Genomic DNA, 20935 nt, shown 5'->3' with positions numbered 1-20935 from the left:
GACAGAATTCTATCAGCCTGTGCCCTGCTTGCTTTATTTTGTACTCCAAGGCCATACTTGCCTGTTATTCCGGTTATCTTTTGGCTTCCTACTTTAGCATTCTAATCTCCCATGATGATAAGGACATCATTTTTTGGTGTTAATTCTATCAGGTGCTGTAGGGCTTCATAGAACTGGTCAATTTCATCTTCTTCAGCACCAGTGGTTGGGGCATAGACTTGAACTACTGTGATATTGAATGGTTTGCCTTGGAGGGCTGTAAAAAGCACTATGAAGCAGTATATAAGTCTTAAGTGCTATTGCTATTAAAACAACAAAGAACTAACATTTTCTATATTCTGCTGTTCATTGTATTCTTAACATCTACTTTTAATGAAGAATAAAAAAAATCTAATGTGATTCATAGTGGCATGGTCATGGTCTCATCCTCAGAGATATAAGGATTTATAACACTCTTGCAAGCATCAATAGACCAAGATACAATCCTTTGATACTAATAGAAAAAAAATTTAACCCATGGTTGAACTGTGGGGTCCTTGGTGCTCTCTGAGCTTGATTGTTTGCAGATGTGTAATTACCCTGTAACCCGAAGCCCTGATCTAGCACTGAAGATCTTACTTAGACTGGTAATAAAACGTCTACAGCAAACAGCCAGAGCTTGGAGACATGAAGGACTCCACAATCTTTTGATTAGATATGTATATATAATTTAATAAGTACAGCTATATATCTACTTCTTACATTAGCTAATCCATATTTGTCTAGCTTGCTGAGTAAAATATCATGGAAGGTACTAGCATAAATGTTTTGCTGAAATGATATACAGTAGCATTCCTATATCTGTTAATAAAGTTATCTAATAAAAATTATATATGAGTAATCTGATAAGACCTATTCCTGAAAAATTCATATTCCCTTTTTTAAAGTCAAAGGCGCATGTTTGACCATATTCAGCTTAGTTTAATTTAAAGTCAGAAGCTCCAGCATTATACGATCACTTTTCTCCAATGTTTCTACTACTGCTACTTTCTCACCTCAGTTTTCTATATTGTTTAATAACAAGCAATACTCTTTGCCTAAAATGTATTTTATGAGCATACAGAAATAATCATCTTAGATCTGATAATCTTTCCTCTTTCATATGAGCTCTAACTTTCATATGAGGTCTTTTGGTTTTATGCTATAAATGCTTACGGAGATTCTCAATCATTCAGGTCATGGATGTCCCAACGGTGCTTTTTCCAAAAGGCAACTGAACTTCCTTGTGTTTTTTTTTTCTCTGAAAATGTTTCACTTCAGAACTGAAGAAGATAAATATTTTCAAAGAAAAAAAGTCCATCTGTCTTTTAGAAAAAGCACTTTTGATATGTTTTATGTTGTATTTTAAAAATTGTAGCTGACAGCAAGCTAATCCCTGCAACTTTAAGCAGGGTTGTGAAAATTACATCAATTATTAAAATAAGGAAAACATGGGATGTTTAGTGCAAGGAAGGATAAAGAAAGTAATATTAATGCTTGGTCCTCATCCCAAAATGATGATTAATAACTGTGCAGGTGCTTGTTCTAGAATTTTATTGCATGAGATTGTACCAGAAAAATAAATCCTCATGTTATTGCTTGACTTCCTCCCAAATCTTGATTTAATGTGTTGATTCTTTTATTTTGTGCAGCCGGTAGCTTTTCAGAGCACTTGGATCAAATAAATGGAAGAAATGAAAGTGTGGACAGCACAGATAATTTTTCAAAGCCATCTACTGAACAAGCATCTCACATGGCTCGTCAGCGATTAGAAACTACAGAAAAAAAGAAAATATCTGGAAAGGTTACAAAGTCTCTCTCGGCCAGTGCTCTGTCCCTTATGATTCCAGGAGGTAGATACTGTTTATAATGATGAAATTGATCCTTTTTTTCTCTTTAAGCAATACATCTTGTGTTAGAACGAATCACGCTTTTTAAAGGTTTTGCATGGTGTGTACACTGAATCTGATCCAGAAGAGAGATGCAGATAGAAGGTGGCTTGCAATACTAAGAATTGGTCCATTCGAAGCCACCTGCGTTTTATCTTCAAATCACCGCATCTGCTGCCTTTCCCAATGCAGATACACACTTGAATCAGAAAAATGGAAGAAATGAAAGTACAGATAGCCCAGATATTTTCTGAAAGCTATCTAGTGAACATATGCAACACAAGAAGAAAGAAAAAAGAAAACATGCTCATCACATTACATTGTTGCACAGAAAGAAATACAGAACTGTATTTCTATGGACTACATTAGTCCTATAAGACTTGGCTGGTGAGGAGTTAGAATGAAACTATCCATCCCATGTTTTCCCTTCTTTGTTTTAACCATAAAATAATATTCTGCAAAACATGGGTCTATTATATAGTTTGTAAGAGTAGGAACATATTCTGCCTTCAGTTTTTAACCCAAAAGATCATAACTATAAACATTGTATAAAATACATAAACCTGTAGGTTAATTTTTTCCACCAGAAAAAAAGAGAAATATTTTGGAATGTTTTGAATAGTGGCAGATACTTCTTAAACAGCAAAGCTGTGCATTTGATAACATAGTGACATGATGGCGAACCTATACATGTGCCGTCACCCTAGCTCAGCCAGCTGGTCATTGGGTTTCCGAGGCGCGCATGTGTGGTGGCCAGCTGGTCGTTGGGTTTCCGTACTCTGGTGTGTGCACGTCATCACTGACATAGTGTATTAACATATATATGAAACGGAAGATACTAAACAGAGGACCATTTTTTCCAGATATATTTGGGGTGTCGCCTTTGGGAAGTCCAATGTCCCCCCATTCCATATCTTCAGATCCTTCATCTTCCAGAGATTCTTCTCCAAGCCGTGACTCATCAACTGCTCCTGCAAGTCCCCACCAACCTGTCATAATTCATACTTCAGGCAAAAAGTATGGGTTCACTATCCGAGCAATACGAGTATATGTGGGTGATAGCGACATCTACACAGTTCATCACATTATTTGGGTAAAATTTACAATCTCTTGTACCTGATTAATTTATTTGTAGGTTATGCTTAAATGAGACACATAATTTAGTGTGGTTTAATAAATGGAAAATATTATAACTTAGTATAATAGGTAATCCAGCTGTGCTCAATCATTTCAGGTCCTCTTTACAGTCTTAAAAATGATTGAGGACTCCAAATATCTGTCAATAGTTACTATATTAGAAATTAAAACAGAGAAACTTCAAAATATTTAAAATATTCATAAATCCCATGGAAAGCTGTTGTGAAACCCCAAAATTCTCCAGACGAGACTTTGAGAGCCACTGATTTAGTCTAAATTGGAAATATAACTAAAGTGCCTGTAAGACAAAGTAGTCCTAACCATTTAAAATAGAATATTTGAACTTAAAGGAGGAAAATGTATGAGATTCTTACCTTGTTTAGGCTTATTGAAATTAAAAATAGTTTCAGAAGAACATATCTTAATGTATTCTATAGACCTTGGCAGTGTTTATTCTTTACTAAACTTCAATCTGATCGCATTTGTTATTGAGGTACCATAATTTCTGTGGACCAGTTCCAAGTTTGGTTTCTCTAATCTTTCAGCCAATGTCCCCTTTTCAGTTTGTCTGCATCAATATGAAATTCAAAAGAAAAATCTTCAGGAAAAAAGTTTAGTTTTCTTGTAACTCGACTTACCAATTCAGCCAAAAATGTAAATGGCATTAAAATTAGCATTTGTTCTAGAAGAACAATGTCTTTCAATTTCTTGCTATGGCAGTAGTTAATTAATAAAAAAAGTTGAATCATTCCCCTTATTTGAATCCAATACTAATGGGGGGAGGGGATCTGAAGTCCAAGGCCTTGTGCTGCTGAATCCCCCTTTTCTGATCAATTCAGCTATGACTTTTTTTCCCTTTTTCCCTCAACGTTTGCACTTTTTCTTCACATATTGGTTCAATTGATTCCAGTTTTCATTCATATTTTCTATATGAGCAAACTACCTCAGCATTCTTCCTTAATACAGGTAATCCTCATTTAGTGATTGTGTCATTTAGCAACTGTTACAACAGTGATGAAAAAGTCATTTTTTTAAATGATCCTTTCATTTATAACCTTCACAGATTTGCAAAGGAAGTAAGATCATAATGACTATTGCAGTTTCACTTAGCAACCACTTCACTTAATGAAAAAAATTGCCAGTCTCAATTATGATCACTAAAAGAGGACTATCTGTAATGGCTGCTCATTTTTGTATTCAATCCACATTAATTCTTCACCTATCTGTTCTTCACCAGATCTTTTCTTGTTTTATTCCACACATTTCTTTTTAAACCCATTTCCTTATATTTTACATTTCTTTCAAATTTCACTTGTATATAACAAAGCAGGAAGACACATCCAGTTATGCATAGCCACTGTTCTTTCCTCATAACACACCATACACTGTTGTATCAGAATGTGTGTGTCATAAAATTTCTTAATCCATTTTTCCATCTTTAGTAACTATTCTATCAAAGAACACAAATTCATCTATTTGCTATAAATTTTCATCATTTATATATAATTTGCAGTTGTTCACTCCATTTTCCCTACCAAACATAATTTCCTGGGTCTCTGATACATTAATTTTAGATGCATACTCTTCCATCATGCAGTATATCTAACATTTGCTGCAAATCTTTCAGGTTCTCAGCCAACAACATGGTATCATCTCCATCAAAAGGTACTCATGCATATCTCTCCAATCAACATTCCTCTAATTTCTGCACAAACATTCCTTTATCTGTAAATATATTAAATAACCAAGATGTAATGAGACATCGTTGTCTTGAAAAATGCAACAGTAATTTTAAATGAAAAAACAACTCCCCACCACCAGTAGGGAAATCTTGGATTTGCATATACTTGTAAAATGACTTTGTCTACTTTATAACATTTAATTGTGCTGTCAGCAACCCAGACTGGTTAGTGTTTCCCTTGGTTTTCCCAAATTTCCCTTTCATGATAGATCCAAATGTGATGGTTTCGAATGTAGAAATTTTAAAATGAAAAGTGTGGCACATAACAGGCAGAAAATTTAACATTCACAATTAATCTTTAATATTCAGTGATATTAAAGAGCAGACTTGTTTATATTATGAAGGTGATGGACTCTGTGCCATTGGCATGTGGAAGAACAACAAAGTAATGCCTTTTTTTTCTTGATAAATCCAAAAGCTTCTGTATTATACTTTTAGGACAAATATACTTAAGTTTATACATTTTCTTTTACTTTCTAGAACATTGAAGAGGGAAGTCCAGCCTATCATGCTGGGTTGAAGGCTGGTGATCTCATTACACATATTAATGGAGAGCCAGTGCATGGCCTTGTTCACACTGAAGTCATAGAACTGTTATTAAAGGTACAGTAATCTGACAAAAATCTGTCCCTCTGCTTCATTGGCCCTTTCACCCATTTCAATTCCTTTCATTTTGGTTTTTGTTTAAATTGGATATGTTCATTTATATTTATCTCTTTTTAAGAGGTCTATAAATAATTAAAAGCCTTCCTTTATTTGTCCAGAGTGCCTGGTAGTGATTCTGAACCATATGCATTTGGTTAATCAAGTGAAAAATGGTTAATAAAATCATTTACATGTCATAAAAACAGAGGCCTTGGATGTTCCTGTCAGAGCTAGAGGAGGCATCCAGGGAGGCAACCTGGCAGGATGGGTGGAGATGCACTCCCAAGTTAATGAAGAGAAAAGTGGCAGAAATGTAATGATATAAAATAAAGCACTCCTTGCAATTAGCTATCCTCTGAACTGTGTAATTATATTTCATTTTTTCTGCTAACACCTGATAATGATATACTAAAGGAAGCCTCCAGCAGCTGGTCTTTTCAAGTGAACTCAGGTCTCCTTCATATTGCTCTCAAGCATGCAATAGGCACACTGTTGCTTTTATATTTTAGAGAGACTGAAATTATAAAACAAAACCTTTTTTTATTTTTTAAAAAAGATAATTAGCTTTATCTGAAAAACTGTCTTCCACAATTCTATCACCATGTATAATTTGTCAGCTTCAATCCGGCAACTGATGGAACAAAATGGGCCCTCAGAGTATATCATTAAGACCATGTTTTTTCTCACAAGGATTAGATACCACTTTTAATTGTTTTTCTCACAACTGAGGAAAATGTCATATCTTGTTATTACTGTATATTCCGTATTGCCAAAAGTGTGTGAATTCAAATCATTTGAGGAGGGTTTTAAAAAATGTAGTTTTCTTTTTTGTAAATTTATTTATTTATTTATTTATTTATTATTTAGATTTTTTATACCGCCCTTCTCCCGAAGGACTCAGGGCGGTGTACAGCCAGATTAAAACAGAACAATATACAAATTAAAACCACAGTTAAAATAACGTATTCTATAAATGGCCGAAAATTAAAACCGTCAAATTTGACTCATAAATAAAATACACCAATTGAAATTGAAATGAAAGGCACAATGAAAGAGTTTTAGGAAATGGATTTTTATAAAGTCATTTTAAAAATATTTTGCTGTAAAAAACATCAGAATTTTTTTTACTATGATTTAATTTATAGAAGGATTAAAGTGTATGACAAAAGTACATAGATAACTGCACACAATTGTGCTAATGCACTACAGGCTATATACATACATTTATACAGATTGTGTGGTGTGTGATGTTTATCTATTGCCCTGCATAAACTGTCTATATATTCTGGCATTAACTGTTTGTTGACAGGATAATATGGCTTATTTCAGTCTTTCTCAACCTGGATGAGGTTGTAATAAACTTTCAGAATTTTCAGTAATACCATTTGGGCTGCAGAATTCTCGTGGTTGTGATGTTACTTTTGGAGAATACCCAGATTAATATTACCTAATTTGCTGTTCCTTTCACTCAATTTATCCCAAATTGGCTTAATGTTTATACACCCCAAGACACTGGTTAATGCCCTGGGGACAAAAAAACAGTTTGTTGCAGGCAGCTAATTCTTAAAGATCTGCAGAAAATGCTTTAAACAACAACAACAACTAGAGGATATTTGCCATCTATAGCCAGATATTTAGGCATGCCTAGGGGGCTTAGATGTCATTTGACAAAATGACAAAATTAATAGACCAGAGGAATGCTGTCGATATAATTTACTTGGACTTCAGTAAAGCATTTGATAAAGTAGACCATAACCTACTACTAGATAAAGTAGAAAAATGTGGGTTAGACAGCACCACCACCAGATGGATTCGTAACTGGCTGACCAACCGCACTCAACGTGTAGTCCTCAACGGAACTACATCCACATGGAGGGAAGTATGCAGTGGAGTACCCCAAGGCTCTGTTTTAGGCCCAGTACTCTTCAACATCTTCATCAATGACTTGGACGAGGGGATAGATGGGGAACTCATCAAATTTGCAGATGACACCAAGCTGGCAGGAATAGCCAACACTCCAGAAGATAGGCTCAAATTACAGAAAGATCTTGACAAACTTGAACATTGGGCGCTATCTAACAAAATGAAATTCAACAGTGAAAAAAGTAAGATTCTACATTTAGGCAAAAATGCACCAGTACCGTATATGTGGTACCTTGCTCAATAGTAGTACCTGTGAGAGGGATCTTGGAGTCCTAGTGGATAACCATTTAGATATGAGCCAGCAGTGTGCAGCAGCTGCTAAAAAAGCCAACACAGTTCTGGGCTGCATAAACAGAGGGATAAAATCAAGATCACGTGAAGTGTTAATGCCACTTTATAATGCCTTGGTAAGGCCACACTTGGAATATTGCATCCAGTTTTGGTCGCCACGATGTAAAAAAGATGTTGAGACTCTAGAAAGAGTGCAGAGAAGAGCAACAAAGATGATTAGAGGACTGGAGGCTAAAACATATGAAGAACGGTTGCAGGAACTGGGTATGTCTAGTTTAATAAAAAGAAGGACTAGGGGAGACATGATAGCTGTGTTCCAATATCTCAGGGTTGCCACAAAGAAGAGGGAGTCGGGCTGTTCTCCAAAGCACCTGAGGGTAGAACAAGAAGCAATGGGTGGAAACTGATCAAAGAAAGAAGCAACTTAGAACTAAGGAGAAATTTCCTGACAGTTAGAACAATTAATAAGTGGAACGACTTGCCTTCAGAAGTTGTGAATGCTCCAACACTGGAAATTTTTAAGAAAATGTTGGATAACCATCTGACTGAGATGGTGTAGGGTTCCTGCCTAGGCAGGGGGTTGGACTAGAAGGCCTCCAAGGTCCCTTCCAACTCTGTTGTTATGTTATGTTATGTTATGTATCTATTTAAAATGGCAGTTGTTTATTTTACTTTTGGTTTAAATAGCAGATTCAATGCTCAATAACAATTTGTACCTGAAAATCGTGTTAGTTTGAAAAATATTTGTAATACAAGTAGTCCTTGGAGTATGATGGCAATTGGGACCAGGATTACCGCCGTTAAGTGATGCAGTTGTAAATCCGCAATACCACTTGACCTATTGTTAGCAACAACAATTCCAATCCTGGTTGGCATCATAATCCAAGATGCACAAGTTGTTAAGCAGGAAGCATGGAAGTTCCAGGTAAGGTATCTGGGGGTGCCACAGGGAAGGGGAATGGCCCTGGGAGTAGTGGTGCAGGCCAGATGCAAATACAGGAAGTCTGAGGCATGAGGATATGATGGACCATAAATACAGGCAGCCAGGAAATAATCATGCAGTGGGGTATGAGCCAAGAAGCGCTGGGGAATGGACAGGGTGGAGGGGCTGGGGGACTTACCAGAGCGTCTTGCAACCTTCCCTCATTGGCTTCCCCATCGACTGTGCTGTAGGAAACTTGCAGGAAAGGCCATAAATAGCGATCACGTTGCAACCATTATAAGTGCAAGCCAGTTGCCAAACACCTAATCATTGTCATGTGGCTACGGGGGCATTCTAAATTAACATCACTTGTAATATGAAACATAAGGAATGCTAAAAGCAAGAAAAATACTGCTCATGGTAAAAATCTTATTTATAATGGTTTGCTTAACAAAAACAAAGATTTGGTAATGAGAGTGATACAGAAAATCCTATAACTATATAGATATAGAAAACAGGATTTCTCAAACTTTTTCAGGCTATAGATATTAAGGAAAAATCCAGGAATACCTGGTCAAGACACAAAAGAGTAGTGATGATAAAAATCAGCCAAATTCAAGTGAACATCTCTCCCCCCCATCTTAGTATTTCAATAGTATACCAACCTCTAGGGTTTTGTGATGGAACACACCAACCTAATGGGTGTTTTTTTTCTTCTGGTTCACATATTAGACCCATATTCTGATTATTTTGTTCCTTTTTTAATAAAGACTTTATAGTGATACCATATTGTCTGATCCTGTTTTCTTATTTGACAGAGTGGCAATAAAGTGTCAATTACTACTACCCCATTTGAAAATACCTCAATAAAAACAGGACCAGCTAGAAAGAATAGCTATAGAGGCCGAATGGTTAGACGGAGTAAGAAAACAAAAAAGAAGGAGAGTTTGGAAAGGTGAGTTGTGATTCCTTAATGAAGAGTAAATTTGTAATATTTGTGCAATATAGACTTCTTTATGTTAGATGTATCTTTTTCAATTGTATTTTCATTCAAGATTTCCAATTTTTCTTAATCTTACAAGCATTAAATATTGCCTCAAAGGCTGTTGATTCATTACTCATGTTTTACAAGATCTCTTAAAATCCCTAAAGTTTAATCATCATTAGAATATTAAAATCACAGCGTTTCATTAGAGTAATTTAAGATTGTGCTTTTTATAATGATTAACCTGCTAGAAAGCTGGTTGGGTTGTGAGCCTTAATTTCTGTATTTACATGTAAATAATATGAGGGGCAGTGGGATTTTTCTTTTTTCTTTTTGTTTTATCGCAGATCTTTCTTTCAAGAGTTTTTCAGAATTAAGGTTTTGGTTAGTTAAGATTTCTTTAAAAAGTGTTTAGCGTATGGCTTTTAAGTGCTATTATTATTGCTATTTGTAAACTGCACAGAGTCACTCAGTTGAGATGGGCAATGGATGGAGGGAGGGATAGATGGATAGATAGACAGACAGACAGACAGACAGATGCCTAGCACTTGTTATCAGAGCATTATCCCAGACTTCCAGAATAGAATATTGGAAATGATCTCTCATAGTTTGTAGATTTTAACAAATATTTCTGATTTACAACTTAAGTGCCTAAACATCTAGTTGCAATATCAAGTAAAACATTGTAAGTTTTTAACTACTAAAGGAAATGTTGTTATAACTTTTGGATTATTGCTTTAGATATTGGGATTTTACTGAAAAAAATTCGTTTTCGTGTTAGGAAGAGATCTCTCTTCAAAAAGCTGACTAAGCAACCATCACCTCTTCTTCATACAAGTCGGAGTTTCTCCTGTCTGAATCGATCGTTATCATCAGGAGAGAGCTTACCTGGTTCTCCAACTCATAGCTTGTCTCCCCGATCACCAACACCAAGCCTTCGTTCCACCCCTGATTTCCCCTCAGGTAAGGAATTGGTGATTAAAGATTCTCAATGAAAAAAATTAAAAGTTCCTCAGATAGTAATCCCAGAGTTAGTGTGAAGGTGGGATTATTTTCATGAAGTTTCTTGTGTGGCTGTATGAGTGGCAAACATAAAACTTCTATGGCTGGAGAAATATGATCTCTGATAATATTTAGTCTGTATCGGCCTTGACAATAGTTTTTTCATGATCTGTAGATTCTATGAAAATAATGTATCCTATAATAGTTTCTAAATATTGAAATGAAGAACTTACAGTTTTATGTGTTATTTTTTTTTCTAGGAACAAACTCTTCCCAAAGTAGTTCTCCAAGTTCAAGTGCACCCAATTCTCCAGCTGGCTCAGGACATATTAGACCCAGCACACTCCATGGTTTAGGACCCAAGCTTGGAGGATCAAGATACAGATCTGGAAGGCGCAAATCAGCTGGCAGTATTCCCCTTTCACCATTGGCAAGGACTCCGTCTCCAACACCTCAGCCAACCTCTCCTCAGCGATCTCCATCACCCTTACTGGGTCATTCAATAGGCAATGCAAAAATAGCTCAGGCTTTCCCCAGTAAAATGCATTCTCCTCCCACTATAGTAAGACATATTGTCAGACCTAAGAGTGCAGAACCACCAAGATCCCCACTGCTCAAAAGAGTTCAGTCAGAAGAAAAACTTGCTCCTTCTTATGGCACTGATAAGAAACATTTATGTTCACGCAAACACAGCTTGGAAGTAACTCAGGAAGAGGTTAATAGAGAAGCATTCCAGCGTGATATAACTCTTCAGAGTCTAGAGGAGAATGCGTTGGAATCTCCTTCGGTCACACGAGTGAGACCTGCAGAGCAAGGCTGTTTAAAACGCCCCCTTTGCAGGAAACTGGGTAGACAAGAATCTGTCGATGAACTGGATAGAGAAAAATTGAAGTTCAAGATAGTTGTAAAAAAACAAGATCTGGCAGAAAAACAAGAATATTTGCAGAAAACAAGCACCGTACATGAACTTTTTAGTGAATCAGAAAACCCTATTATCTCAGGCCTGGAAGACAAGGATAGCAAAAAAGTGTTTCAAAAAGCTTTGGAAAGATCAAATCATGAAATTAAAATTACTGCTTTGGAGACACAGTCACCAGGTGGCATACTGAAAGAGACCCTTCAGAAGAATGCAAATTTGAAGTCCAATGAATACAGTGCTTCAGATGTGTGTATGTCATATCATAGCCCTGCACTTAATGAACTTAGTCATTTGTCTTATGATTTCAAAAGACTTTCCCCTCCGTGCACATTGCTAGATGTTCTGCCTCACTCATCTGAGAAGTTGGCAAATGGAAAAGAAGGGAATATAGATAAAAATGCATCAACAAAAGAATTTGTCAAATTTGAAAGATTAGATAGTAAACTTGCAAATATAGATTATTTTCGAAAGAAAATATCTTCCGAAGAAAGTGATGACAATTCCAGTCCAGTGCTAAAGCCCAAATTGGCAACAAACATACTTGAATGCCAACAGCTTAACTCAGCTAAGCCTATAAATATTATGCAGAATTCCAATTCGCCTGCTGAAAGTCCACCATTTCTCAGCAGTGCTCATGCTGCTCAGATTAGTTCTGTTCCTTTTGTTCCCCTCAAAACCTTGAACAGCAGAGCAGAACCTAGCATGGACAAATCCACCCTGATCTCCACAGAATCATTGGCCTGGAAGAGTTCATCAGATTACAAGCTAGAAGGAAGATCTGTTTCTTGCTTGAAACCAATTGAAGGTACATTAGATATTGCTCTACTTTCAGGGCCACAAGGTTCAAAAGCAGAAACGTCTTCATGTGCATTCCAAGGTGACCAGAGTGCTAAAAATGACCAACTCCCCCAGTGTGACAACAGCCTGAAAGTTGAGCCCTTATCTCAGAAGGTGCTACCAACTATCCAGCAATCCAGATCCTATAAATCTGATCTTTTGGAGTTGCAGAGCTCAAAGCCTAATAAAAATACCCAGCATTCAACTGCAGCATCTGTGATGATTGAACAACAGCCAAATAAATCATTCTCTAGTCTCAGTGCTAATGATGACTCCTCAGTAAGGGAGACCTGTCAAAAAGAAGAGACAAACCAGGTTGGTACAAACAATATGAAATCTAATGGCTTCCAAAATCAGAATCCTACTTTGATAACTTGCAGAGCTATTCAAGGCCAAGGAAATACCGAAAAAGGCAAACGAAAAGAGAAGAAGCACATTAAAGAAGTTTTGGAGAGCCACATGAAAAATGAACAGACTGATGATGAGAGAATTGCAGATTCCTCAGTGAAGAGCTTCGTTGCAGATTTGGTTTCGAACCAAGACTCTAAGCACAGTCAAAGGTATACTTTGGATTCAACTGCTCATTTACAAGCATGTGGTACAGCAAAAGTACAAGCATCTAATTCCAAGATGAAGCCCAAAGATGTCAAAGATATGCTTAAACAGCCTGCAAAGGAAGATGAAAACATCAGTGGAGAATTTTCAGGAAATGAGTTTGGCATGCCTAAACCGAAAATGAATGCTTTGCTTTCCCCAAAGTATTTCAGTTCCGCTAAAATAGAAAAAACAATGGTTGCTGCAACTGTGCAAAAGGATAAGACTCGAGACCTGGGATCAAAAGAGCAGAGGCAATCCAAAAACACACAGCATCTGACTGCTGATAAGGAGCCTAATTTTGCTTCTAAGCCACAAAGTAGCAATTCTGATGTTCCTGCAGTAAAAGAACCATTCAACAGACCATCTGCAGCAGATGTTCCTGTGCGTTATAGCAATCAAGAAAGTCTCCGGCCTGCTATGGAGAATAGCGCTGTTAAATCAAAGCCGGTTCTTGATGCTTGTTCCTCTAAATTAAAACATTCTGAAAAATTTGCGCAGAAACCATTAGCTACACAGGTGAAAGAAAAAGAAAATGGTGCGCTGGGAATGGCTGGTTCTCGAAAGGAGGGGAAAAACATATTTAAGATCACTTTGGATTCTTTCTCACATTCTTCAAGCTCTCAGAGAAAGCTAAATAATGCACAGATACAGGCAGAACAGAACGTGGTTGTAGCATGTAGATCAGAACCACCGGTCCAACTCAATAGAACCGTTGCTGAAAATCAGCTTAAATCTTTTAGTAAAAGCCAGGGGACAGAGAATACCAAGCTTTTTCAGAAGGAAGAGACAGCAAGCTTAGGAGATCCAGTTGATCAAAAGCCATTCCATCTACGGAATAAACCAAAGGTATCCACTGCAAAAGAGTGTCCCTTGGCGAACAAAGAGGGAGATAAGGATTCAAGTAACCCAACAGTGTCTCCAGAAAAACAACCAGAAGGAAGGAAATGTACTGACGCACTTTATTTTCAAAGTGACAGCAAGAAATTGGATTCCAGCCTTTCTGTTTCTGCTTACGATGCCAGAGTAAAAGGTGTGGAAAAGTCAGCCACCGGTAACAAAAACTTTCAGGACTGTAAAGGAAAAGGACACGCAAATCCAAAGCAATTTGCAGAAGGGAGTAAATCAAATCCAACAAAACATTCCTCCTCGGCCGCATTGCAGAATCCGTGTCGCACGGTTGGAAACACTACAAAGCAGCTGGATGGCCCATTCAGCTGCCCAGAACCTAGACAGAAAGCCCCTGTTTTGCCTTCCTCAAAGGCAAAAGTGCTATCGGCAGCGCTGCCCTTTGAAGCTGGCTGCAAGGAAGTCAAAAAGCAAAGCAGCTTTCCTTCCTCAGCAGATGGCAGAACAGAAACTGTGTCACTATTGAACTTTCGCTGTACTTCACCCCCTAAAGAAGAGCAAATTCTTACTCCCGATTTAGGGGGAAAGCCCAGAGGTCAGGAGAGGTCTCACTCTTCTAGCACTATGGACATAAAAGGAAGAGACCCCAGTCTGCCTCAATCCTCTGCTATAAGAAAACAGAATGTAGGTAAAGATTTGCCAAAGTCAGGGACTACAAACGACTCTCTCAGTGCACTTTCATTGGACAAAGATTCTTCCCGGCAAAAACGAGGAAAAGACCCCTCAAGACACAGCCCTCACAAAAAGAGCTCTTAGTAGTTGCTTGCAAATAGGACATCTAGGATGAAAATCTAGTTCCTTGTCTGTCTTCCCCCCGCCCTCAAAAATCAGCACTGTGTAGTGTTTTTTTTTTCTTTTCAGAAAAAAAGTGTGCCACTTAAGCAGCAAGGTCTGTAAAGAAAGACTCGAGTTTTTTTCCCCTTTCATAAATGTCTTCCCAAATGTTACCGGTTAAAACTGTTAGCCTATGGTATTTGTATAGAAATACTTTTACAAGTTGAGGTAAAGTGGGCCTGGGGTTGCGGCTGGTCATGGCAAGTTCATGTAAATACTTGGTGTGTTTGTTTTGATTTACAGTATCCAACTGCTGCTGATTGTATTTTTTACTCTTTTTTAGAGTTGTTGCTGCTTTTCCACCAATTTGCCATAATCAAAGAAGAAACAGAATAGCTAAAGCTTAGGCCTAAGCTGAACCCACATATTGCATTGCTCTAATGGGAGAATGAAAGTAGATCATTTTTTTTCTTGTTCAGATTTCTATACCTAGCATAAAAGTCTAAGAATATCGAAATCTACTGCTTTCTAATGAGTTTAGCTGCATAGTTTTAAGACCTACAGATTCATACTTTTGTGGGTGAGCTAGACTTACTCATTTAAACCAGTGCTTCTTAAACTGGGAACTTTTAAGATGTGTGGACTTCAACTCCCAGAATTCCCTGGACACCCATGCTTGCTGGGAAATTCTGGGAGTTGAAGTCCACACATCTTAAAGTTCCCAAGTTTGAGAAACACTGACTTAAATGAACAAACTGCAGTTCTGTAATGCACAGTGATTGTATTTATTCAGTGTTGGTGTTAGGAATCAGAAAGAACTTCCATTGTCTTCTCATATAATACTTCCTTGTTAGAAGACAGTTTTTGGAATAACAGGAAATGTTCCTTTTTCTTCATGGCATGCTAAGCATACTTATCTTTATTCAGGTCATATTAACTATGGTTTGGCCTTTCTGATATGATACTTATGTAGAAGCAAATGTGGTCTTAGGACTACATTTCATCTTTTCTATCATGACAGGTAAATTTGGTCATTTAGTGGTTCAGTTTTCTTTGCTGTTTTATGACAAAAATGGTGAAGGGGTGCATTTTCCATCATTTTATCTAGATAATATATTCAGTACCTGATAACATTTAAATACTTAGCTGGGGCCTTACATTGTAGATTAAACTTGCTGTTTATTTGCAAGTGATGCTAGGATTCACATTCTGGTTGAAGTATATTAAGTATCTGTAAACATTTCATGGCATGATATTTATTTGTATAGAAAAGAAGTTAATTTTTTAAAATAAGAAAAACATTTTTAGATTAAAAGGGGAGAACATGTTGGAGCTATTTGGGACTAGAATGTGAGCATGTTTTGTTTTGTTTTTTAGTTTTCCTAAGCCTTACATTAATTTCATGATTCATGAAATAAGTTTAAATGGATGACATTTGAAGGAAACTTGATTCGGTTGGAAACAGATAAAAACATCAATGATAGACAAGAATGTTAAAATGAGAAGAAAATTCATTAATTTTTCTTCCTTTTTATATAAACTTATGGAAGTCCATTTAAAGTTGAGTATTCCTCCAGGGTATTTTTCCTGTTTCCTAACTACAACCAACCAAGCATAACCTAATTATGAACTGACTGTTTATAAGATCTTTACAAGTGTGCTAAATGCATTTCCCTGGGGAAGAAATAAACCAGGTGGGATTTGTTCATATTTATAAGCCTCAGAAAATGATAGCAGCAGCCAGTTTCTAAATGTCCATTGAGTGGTATTGTATTCATTTGCCACTCATGAATTATTTAAAACAGGCAGAGAAGGAAAAATACTCTTCAGGTATTCCTGTCATTTATAGTCTGAAACTGTGCTTTGGGAATAAAACTGAATGCAAATGCACCCCAAAATCAAAATGTCATTCTCTGGGAAGTATTTTATAGTTTACAGTTACTTGTACTGGGGGAGAAAACCTTTTCACTTTTTTTCTTTAAAGCACATTTAGCTATCTTGTTTACAAATGTATCTTTTAATGTATATTTTGTATATAGTGCTTTATCACTTTTGCCAAATATTTCCCCTCATTTTGAAAACATGGTAGCACTCATGTAATTCCTTGTTCGTTAATGTTTACCTTAAAGTGAACTGTTAGAGGTCCTCTGAATTGTGTATTACTTGTCAGTCTTTGTGTGGCTCTATATTATAATGTCCATTTGTAGTATCCCCTACTGTTAATTATCAAATTATATTAAAAAAAGTGGTTAGGATTTCTGCAATAAAGTATTTGCAGTCTCTTTTTTTTTCTTTAAGAGATCCCCATGATTGTCATAAAAATTGCCTATTAAATGCAAATATTTATACTTGGAAGTTGGAGAACATTGAAATAAAAAAAGGGCATGAAAGAAATCTTAGTTTGTTTCTTGACCTGGCTTTCTTGCATTCTAAAATACTACATTTTAAATATTCAGGATTTAATAGAACAAGAATGTGTGTGAAGTATTTTTTGTTACCTTGATAAGTACACCAGAGCTCCATGTGAATTATGTCAAGGAGGCTGTATGAAAAGGGAAAAAAATTGGTAAACATTCTGTCATTTGGAAACACAATATGATTTATTCTTCAGTGAAATATAAAAGAGTGACAGAAGAAAGAATATTGATCATAGATTTAGTGGGTTGTAAATTGAGAATAAAATGAAAAGAGTAAATTTTTATAAAGATATAAGAAAAAGGAACAGCAACATTTCCAATAAACTTGAAATCACATATATATGAGAACTTCAACAACCAAATTAGAGTGTTTTTCAGTACACAAAATCTTTAATTACTTTATTTATGACCATATATGTTATATGCTGACTTTGTCCAATGGCCTGTGTAGAGATGTAGAAGTATCAGCACATCCATTCTGACTCATGACATTTTCTGTAAGTGAGAAATAATACAGGTATGTGAAGAAAATTGAGAATTTTAAAAATTCCATCATTATGACCATGGAATAAATAATAACACAGCACAATATTGTTGGAAAGAATACCTGGCATTTAGGTTACAGATTTGTACAACATTGTAGACTTTAGGCATAAAGTAAATTTCCAGGAGAAAAGTTTTACATATAGAAGAAAAGAAAGGCATATTCCATTGGCATCTAATTATACAGAAAAAAATTGAAGAAATTATTCCCAGGTAACTGGATGCTAACTCTGGAAGTATCAATAGCGTTTTATGGGAGATTTATTTTAGGCCTCTGTGTTACTGGGCTATAAAGATATTTTCCACCACTGAGCTGAAAGATGAGATCAATTAATAAACCAATATCATATCATATATGCTCATTGATCAAATGTTTTTTCTGTAAAGTATTTTGAGTGGGTGGAAACATGGAGTGATCTGATGGCATGTTTGCCATATCCCAAGATGTGTAGGTACAATGAGCACTGTCAAAATTGTGGCTGAATAGGTAGGAAATGTACTGACACTTGAGATATCTAAAGAAAAATGACTATTCATTTGAACTTGCTGATAAACTGCACTAATAAAGAAGTATTTATGGTTTATTAAATACAACTCTGTTCTACAGCCCCACATGATATTCCAAACAGTATTTTTATTATTTTAAAATGTTTCCACTAAAGGGAATACAATTGGTCAGTTAATAACAAATGTTTCTGTCATTAACACAATATCTGGATTTTTTTAAAATTTAAAACCAAGTAGTTTTATTTTAAATTAGGACATTTTGATGAAAATATCACACAGCTTAATGAAACAATTTATAGACTTCAATATTTTATTAATTTTAGTTAAATTTTATTACCTTAAAAAATTTAAATCAATTGTAGGCCTCACTATTCTTTGTTGTACAGAATATTTGTGTTAATATGTTTCAGAAAAATAACAATTATAAATAAATGAATTTTTTGTTTCTTTGTTACATTTCAGAGTAAGGGTTTTTGTTATTTTCCAGTAAGGCATTTCCCATGAAATTTATTTTAGCTTTTGAAGATATAATTGTTGTACACTATGAAATTCTGTGTCAATTCAAATTTGAATTGCAGAAATAATCACAGATACATAAAAATAACCCAAATTTTCCCCACTGGTTGATAATTTCCTAGCCAAAAATAAATCAGTTCTAACTTTGACTACAAGCAGTGGTGAAATGTAAAATTTGTTACTACCGGTTCTGTGGGCGTGGCTTGGTGGGGGAGGGAATAATGTGAATGGGTGGGCATAGCCAACTTTTTTTTTTTACTTTTAAAAGCATTTTTTCTACAACCTCTTTGGCCGAAGAGGTTGTAGAAAAAATGCTTTTAAAAGGCTCTGACGATCCCAGCTGAGCCGCCCAATCATAAGAGGCTTTTTTTTTTACTTTTAAAAGCATTTTTTTGGCCAAAGGAACAAGTTCCACTCTTAAGTCTGTCTACCTCTACTTTTTACAAGGTCAGAATTTGTAGTTACAAAGTGACTGCCTATTACTAAAAATTGTGGATGGCATTCTCCTGCCTCAAATGGATTAAAAACTGAAACTGCGCAATGTCTTCATGAACCTGAAAATAGGCTGCATATTAAAGAAAGGGCTTCAGCAGTTTATTGGCTTGAAGAAGGAGAATACGGTCCACTATTTTTAGAAATAGCCCATTATAAGTATTAAGTTGTAAGTCAGACATTATTATCCTGTAGTCTTCCTGTACAGAAAGCCTATATATTGGCTCAAATAGGCATTTTCTTATAAATATCTATGCTTAATGCAGAGAAAATGAATGCATACATGGTTGAGAATGCATATAACTTTAGGAAAGGATAGAATAGCATGGTGTGCCCAAGAACATAATGTCCTTCTAAAGAGAGATCATACAAAAAAACCCGACAGAAAATAGACAATAAAAAAGCTATGCATAGTTAACATTAGCACATATTTACATTAGCACATATTTAATCATGAATCAGTTTTTATATATTGATTTCTGCTTTTAAACCTTAAAAAGAAACAAGTGCATATTTGTTCTTTTTTAAATAAAGCTAGTCGCAATAGCGATAGCACTTAGAGTTATATACCGCTTCATGGTGCTTTTATAGTCGTCTCTAAGTGGTTTACAGAGTCAGCATATTGCCCCTAACAATCTGGGTCCTCATTTTACAGACCTCAGAAGGCTGGAAGAATGAGCCAACCTTGAGCTGGTGAGAACTGAACTCCTGACAGCGAGAAGTGAGTTAGCCTGCAATACTGCATTCTAACCACTGCATCACCATGGATCATCAGTAGGCCTGCATATATTAGTCAAACATTTTTGAGCTATGTCCATGAATTTTGATAATAAAACATTTTGATTTTCAGTTATAGTCTCTCATTTTTTATCAGCAAAAAAATGTTATTATAATCTACAGAAATGAGCCAAGATCAGGACCTCTTAACTATATGCTTCTCTAATGTTTAAATTCACACAGATTAGCAAATCATAATAAAAGGAAAAGAAAAACCATCATGATCAATATCCTTAGAGTTATTCTAGAACAGGGGTCCCCATTTCCAGGGCTGTGGTCTGTTGGGAACTGGGCTGCGCAAGCGGCTGACGAGTGTGTGAAGCTCCATCTGTGTAAACCGTGGGCACACATGCAAAACCATCCGCCCCCACCATCACTGCCAATCCCAGTGGTTGGGAACCACTGTTCTAAAAGATAGAGTGCAAAAAAGGACAGAGCTGTAGGCTTAGTTATTGAAGCTAAACTATGCTTTAGCATTACAGGTAAAACATTATGTTTACATTTTGTGAAATGTAATAGAAGGTATAAGGTATACTTCATATTCACTTAGAAGAAGAAACAAATCTTATAAAACCACCAATGGGGAAAAAAGTGTATATTCTGGTATTTAGCATATTGGTATTAAAACCTTTACAGATTTGGGGAAAAAGAATAATTTTTCTATATTCTAATACAGTGAAGGCAAATCATTGGGGCTTGGCATGTCAAAAATATGGAAAAATAATTAACCTGACACTGCTGGCATGTCACCGCCATCCCCATCCCCGAACAAAAGAGAAATGATTCTTTACATATTTGTTTTTAAAAATACAGTCCAATCATGTATGGTGCTGTGTATTTTATATTAAAAAATGTCAAACAATTACAAAAAGGAACTATGAGTAAAACAAACTAATTTTGGGAGGGTCCAGGGTCTGTGCAAGAGCATAGCCTCCATAGCCTCAAAAAATTGTGTGAAGACCGAGTGTGCTAGAATAGTTTTTGTTGGGTGATGGTGCACATTGGTATGTCACCAAAAATGTCATAGTGTGTCACCTCTTACATGCATGTCATAGGTTTGATTTCACTGTTCTAATGTGTAAAAAAAAAGGTTTCAG

The 20935-nt window shown here is 36.0% G+C and overlaps 1 protein-coding gene across 5 annotated transcripts in view; it reads left to right on the top strand.

Annotated features, from left to right (window-relative positions):
• The window catches only part of MAST4 (microtubule associated serine/threonine kinase family member 4), a 231976-nt gene extending 215056 nt beyond the window's left edge, over positions 1-16920 (top strand). For all 5 annotated transcript variants that reach the window (XM_058169501.1, XM_058169502.1, XM_058169506.1 and 2 more), the window contains 6 exons: positions 1671-1871; positions 2771-3000; positions 5266-5388; positions 9385-9521; positions 10333-10514; positions 10814-16920. In XM_058169501.1, the coding sequence (XP_058025484.1) occupies positions 1671-1871; positions 2771-3000; positions 5266-5388; positions 9385-9521; positions 10333-10514; positions 10814-14568 (4628 nt within the window). In that variant the 3' untranslated portion in view covers positions 14569-16920. The remainder of the gene's footprint in view (positions 1-1670; positions 1872-2770; positions 3001-5265; positions 5389-9384; positions 9522-10332; positions 10515-10813) is intronic.
• Positions 16921-20935: the final 4015 nt, after the last annotated feature.

Source organism: Ahaetulla prasina, chromosome 2 (assembly GCF_028640845.1).
Source record: "Ahaetulla prasina isolate Xishuangbanna chromosome 2, ASM2864084v1, whole genome shotgun sequence".
In the NCBI taxonomy this organism is placed as follows: Eukaryota; Metazoa; Chordata; class Lepidosauria; order Squamata; family Colubridae; genus Ahaetulla; species Ahaetulla prasina.
Note: the sequence above shows the minus strand (reverse complement) of the source record. Positions and strands in the feature narration are given on the sequence as shown.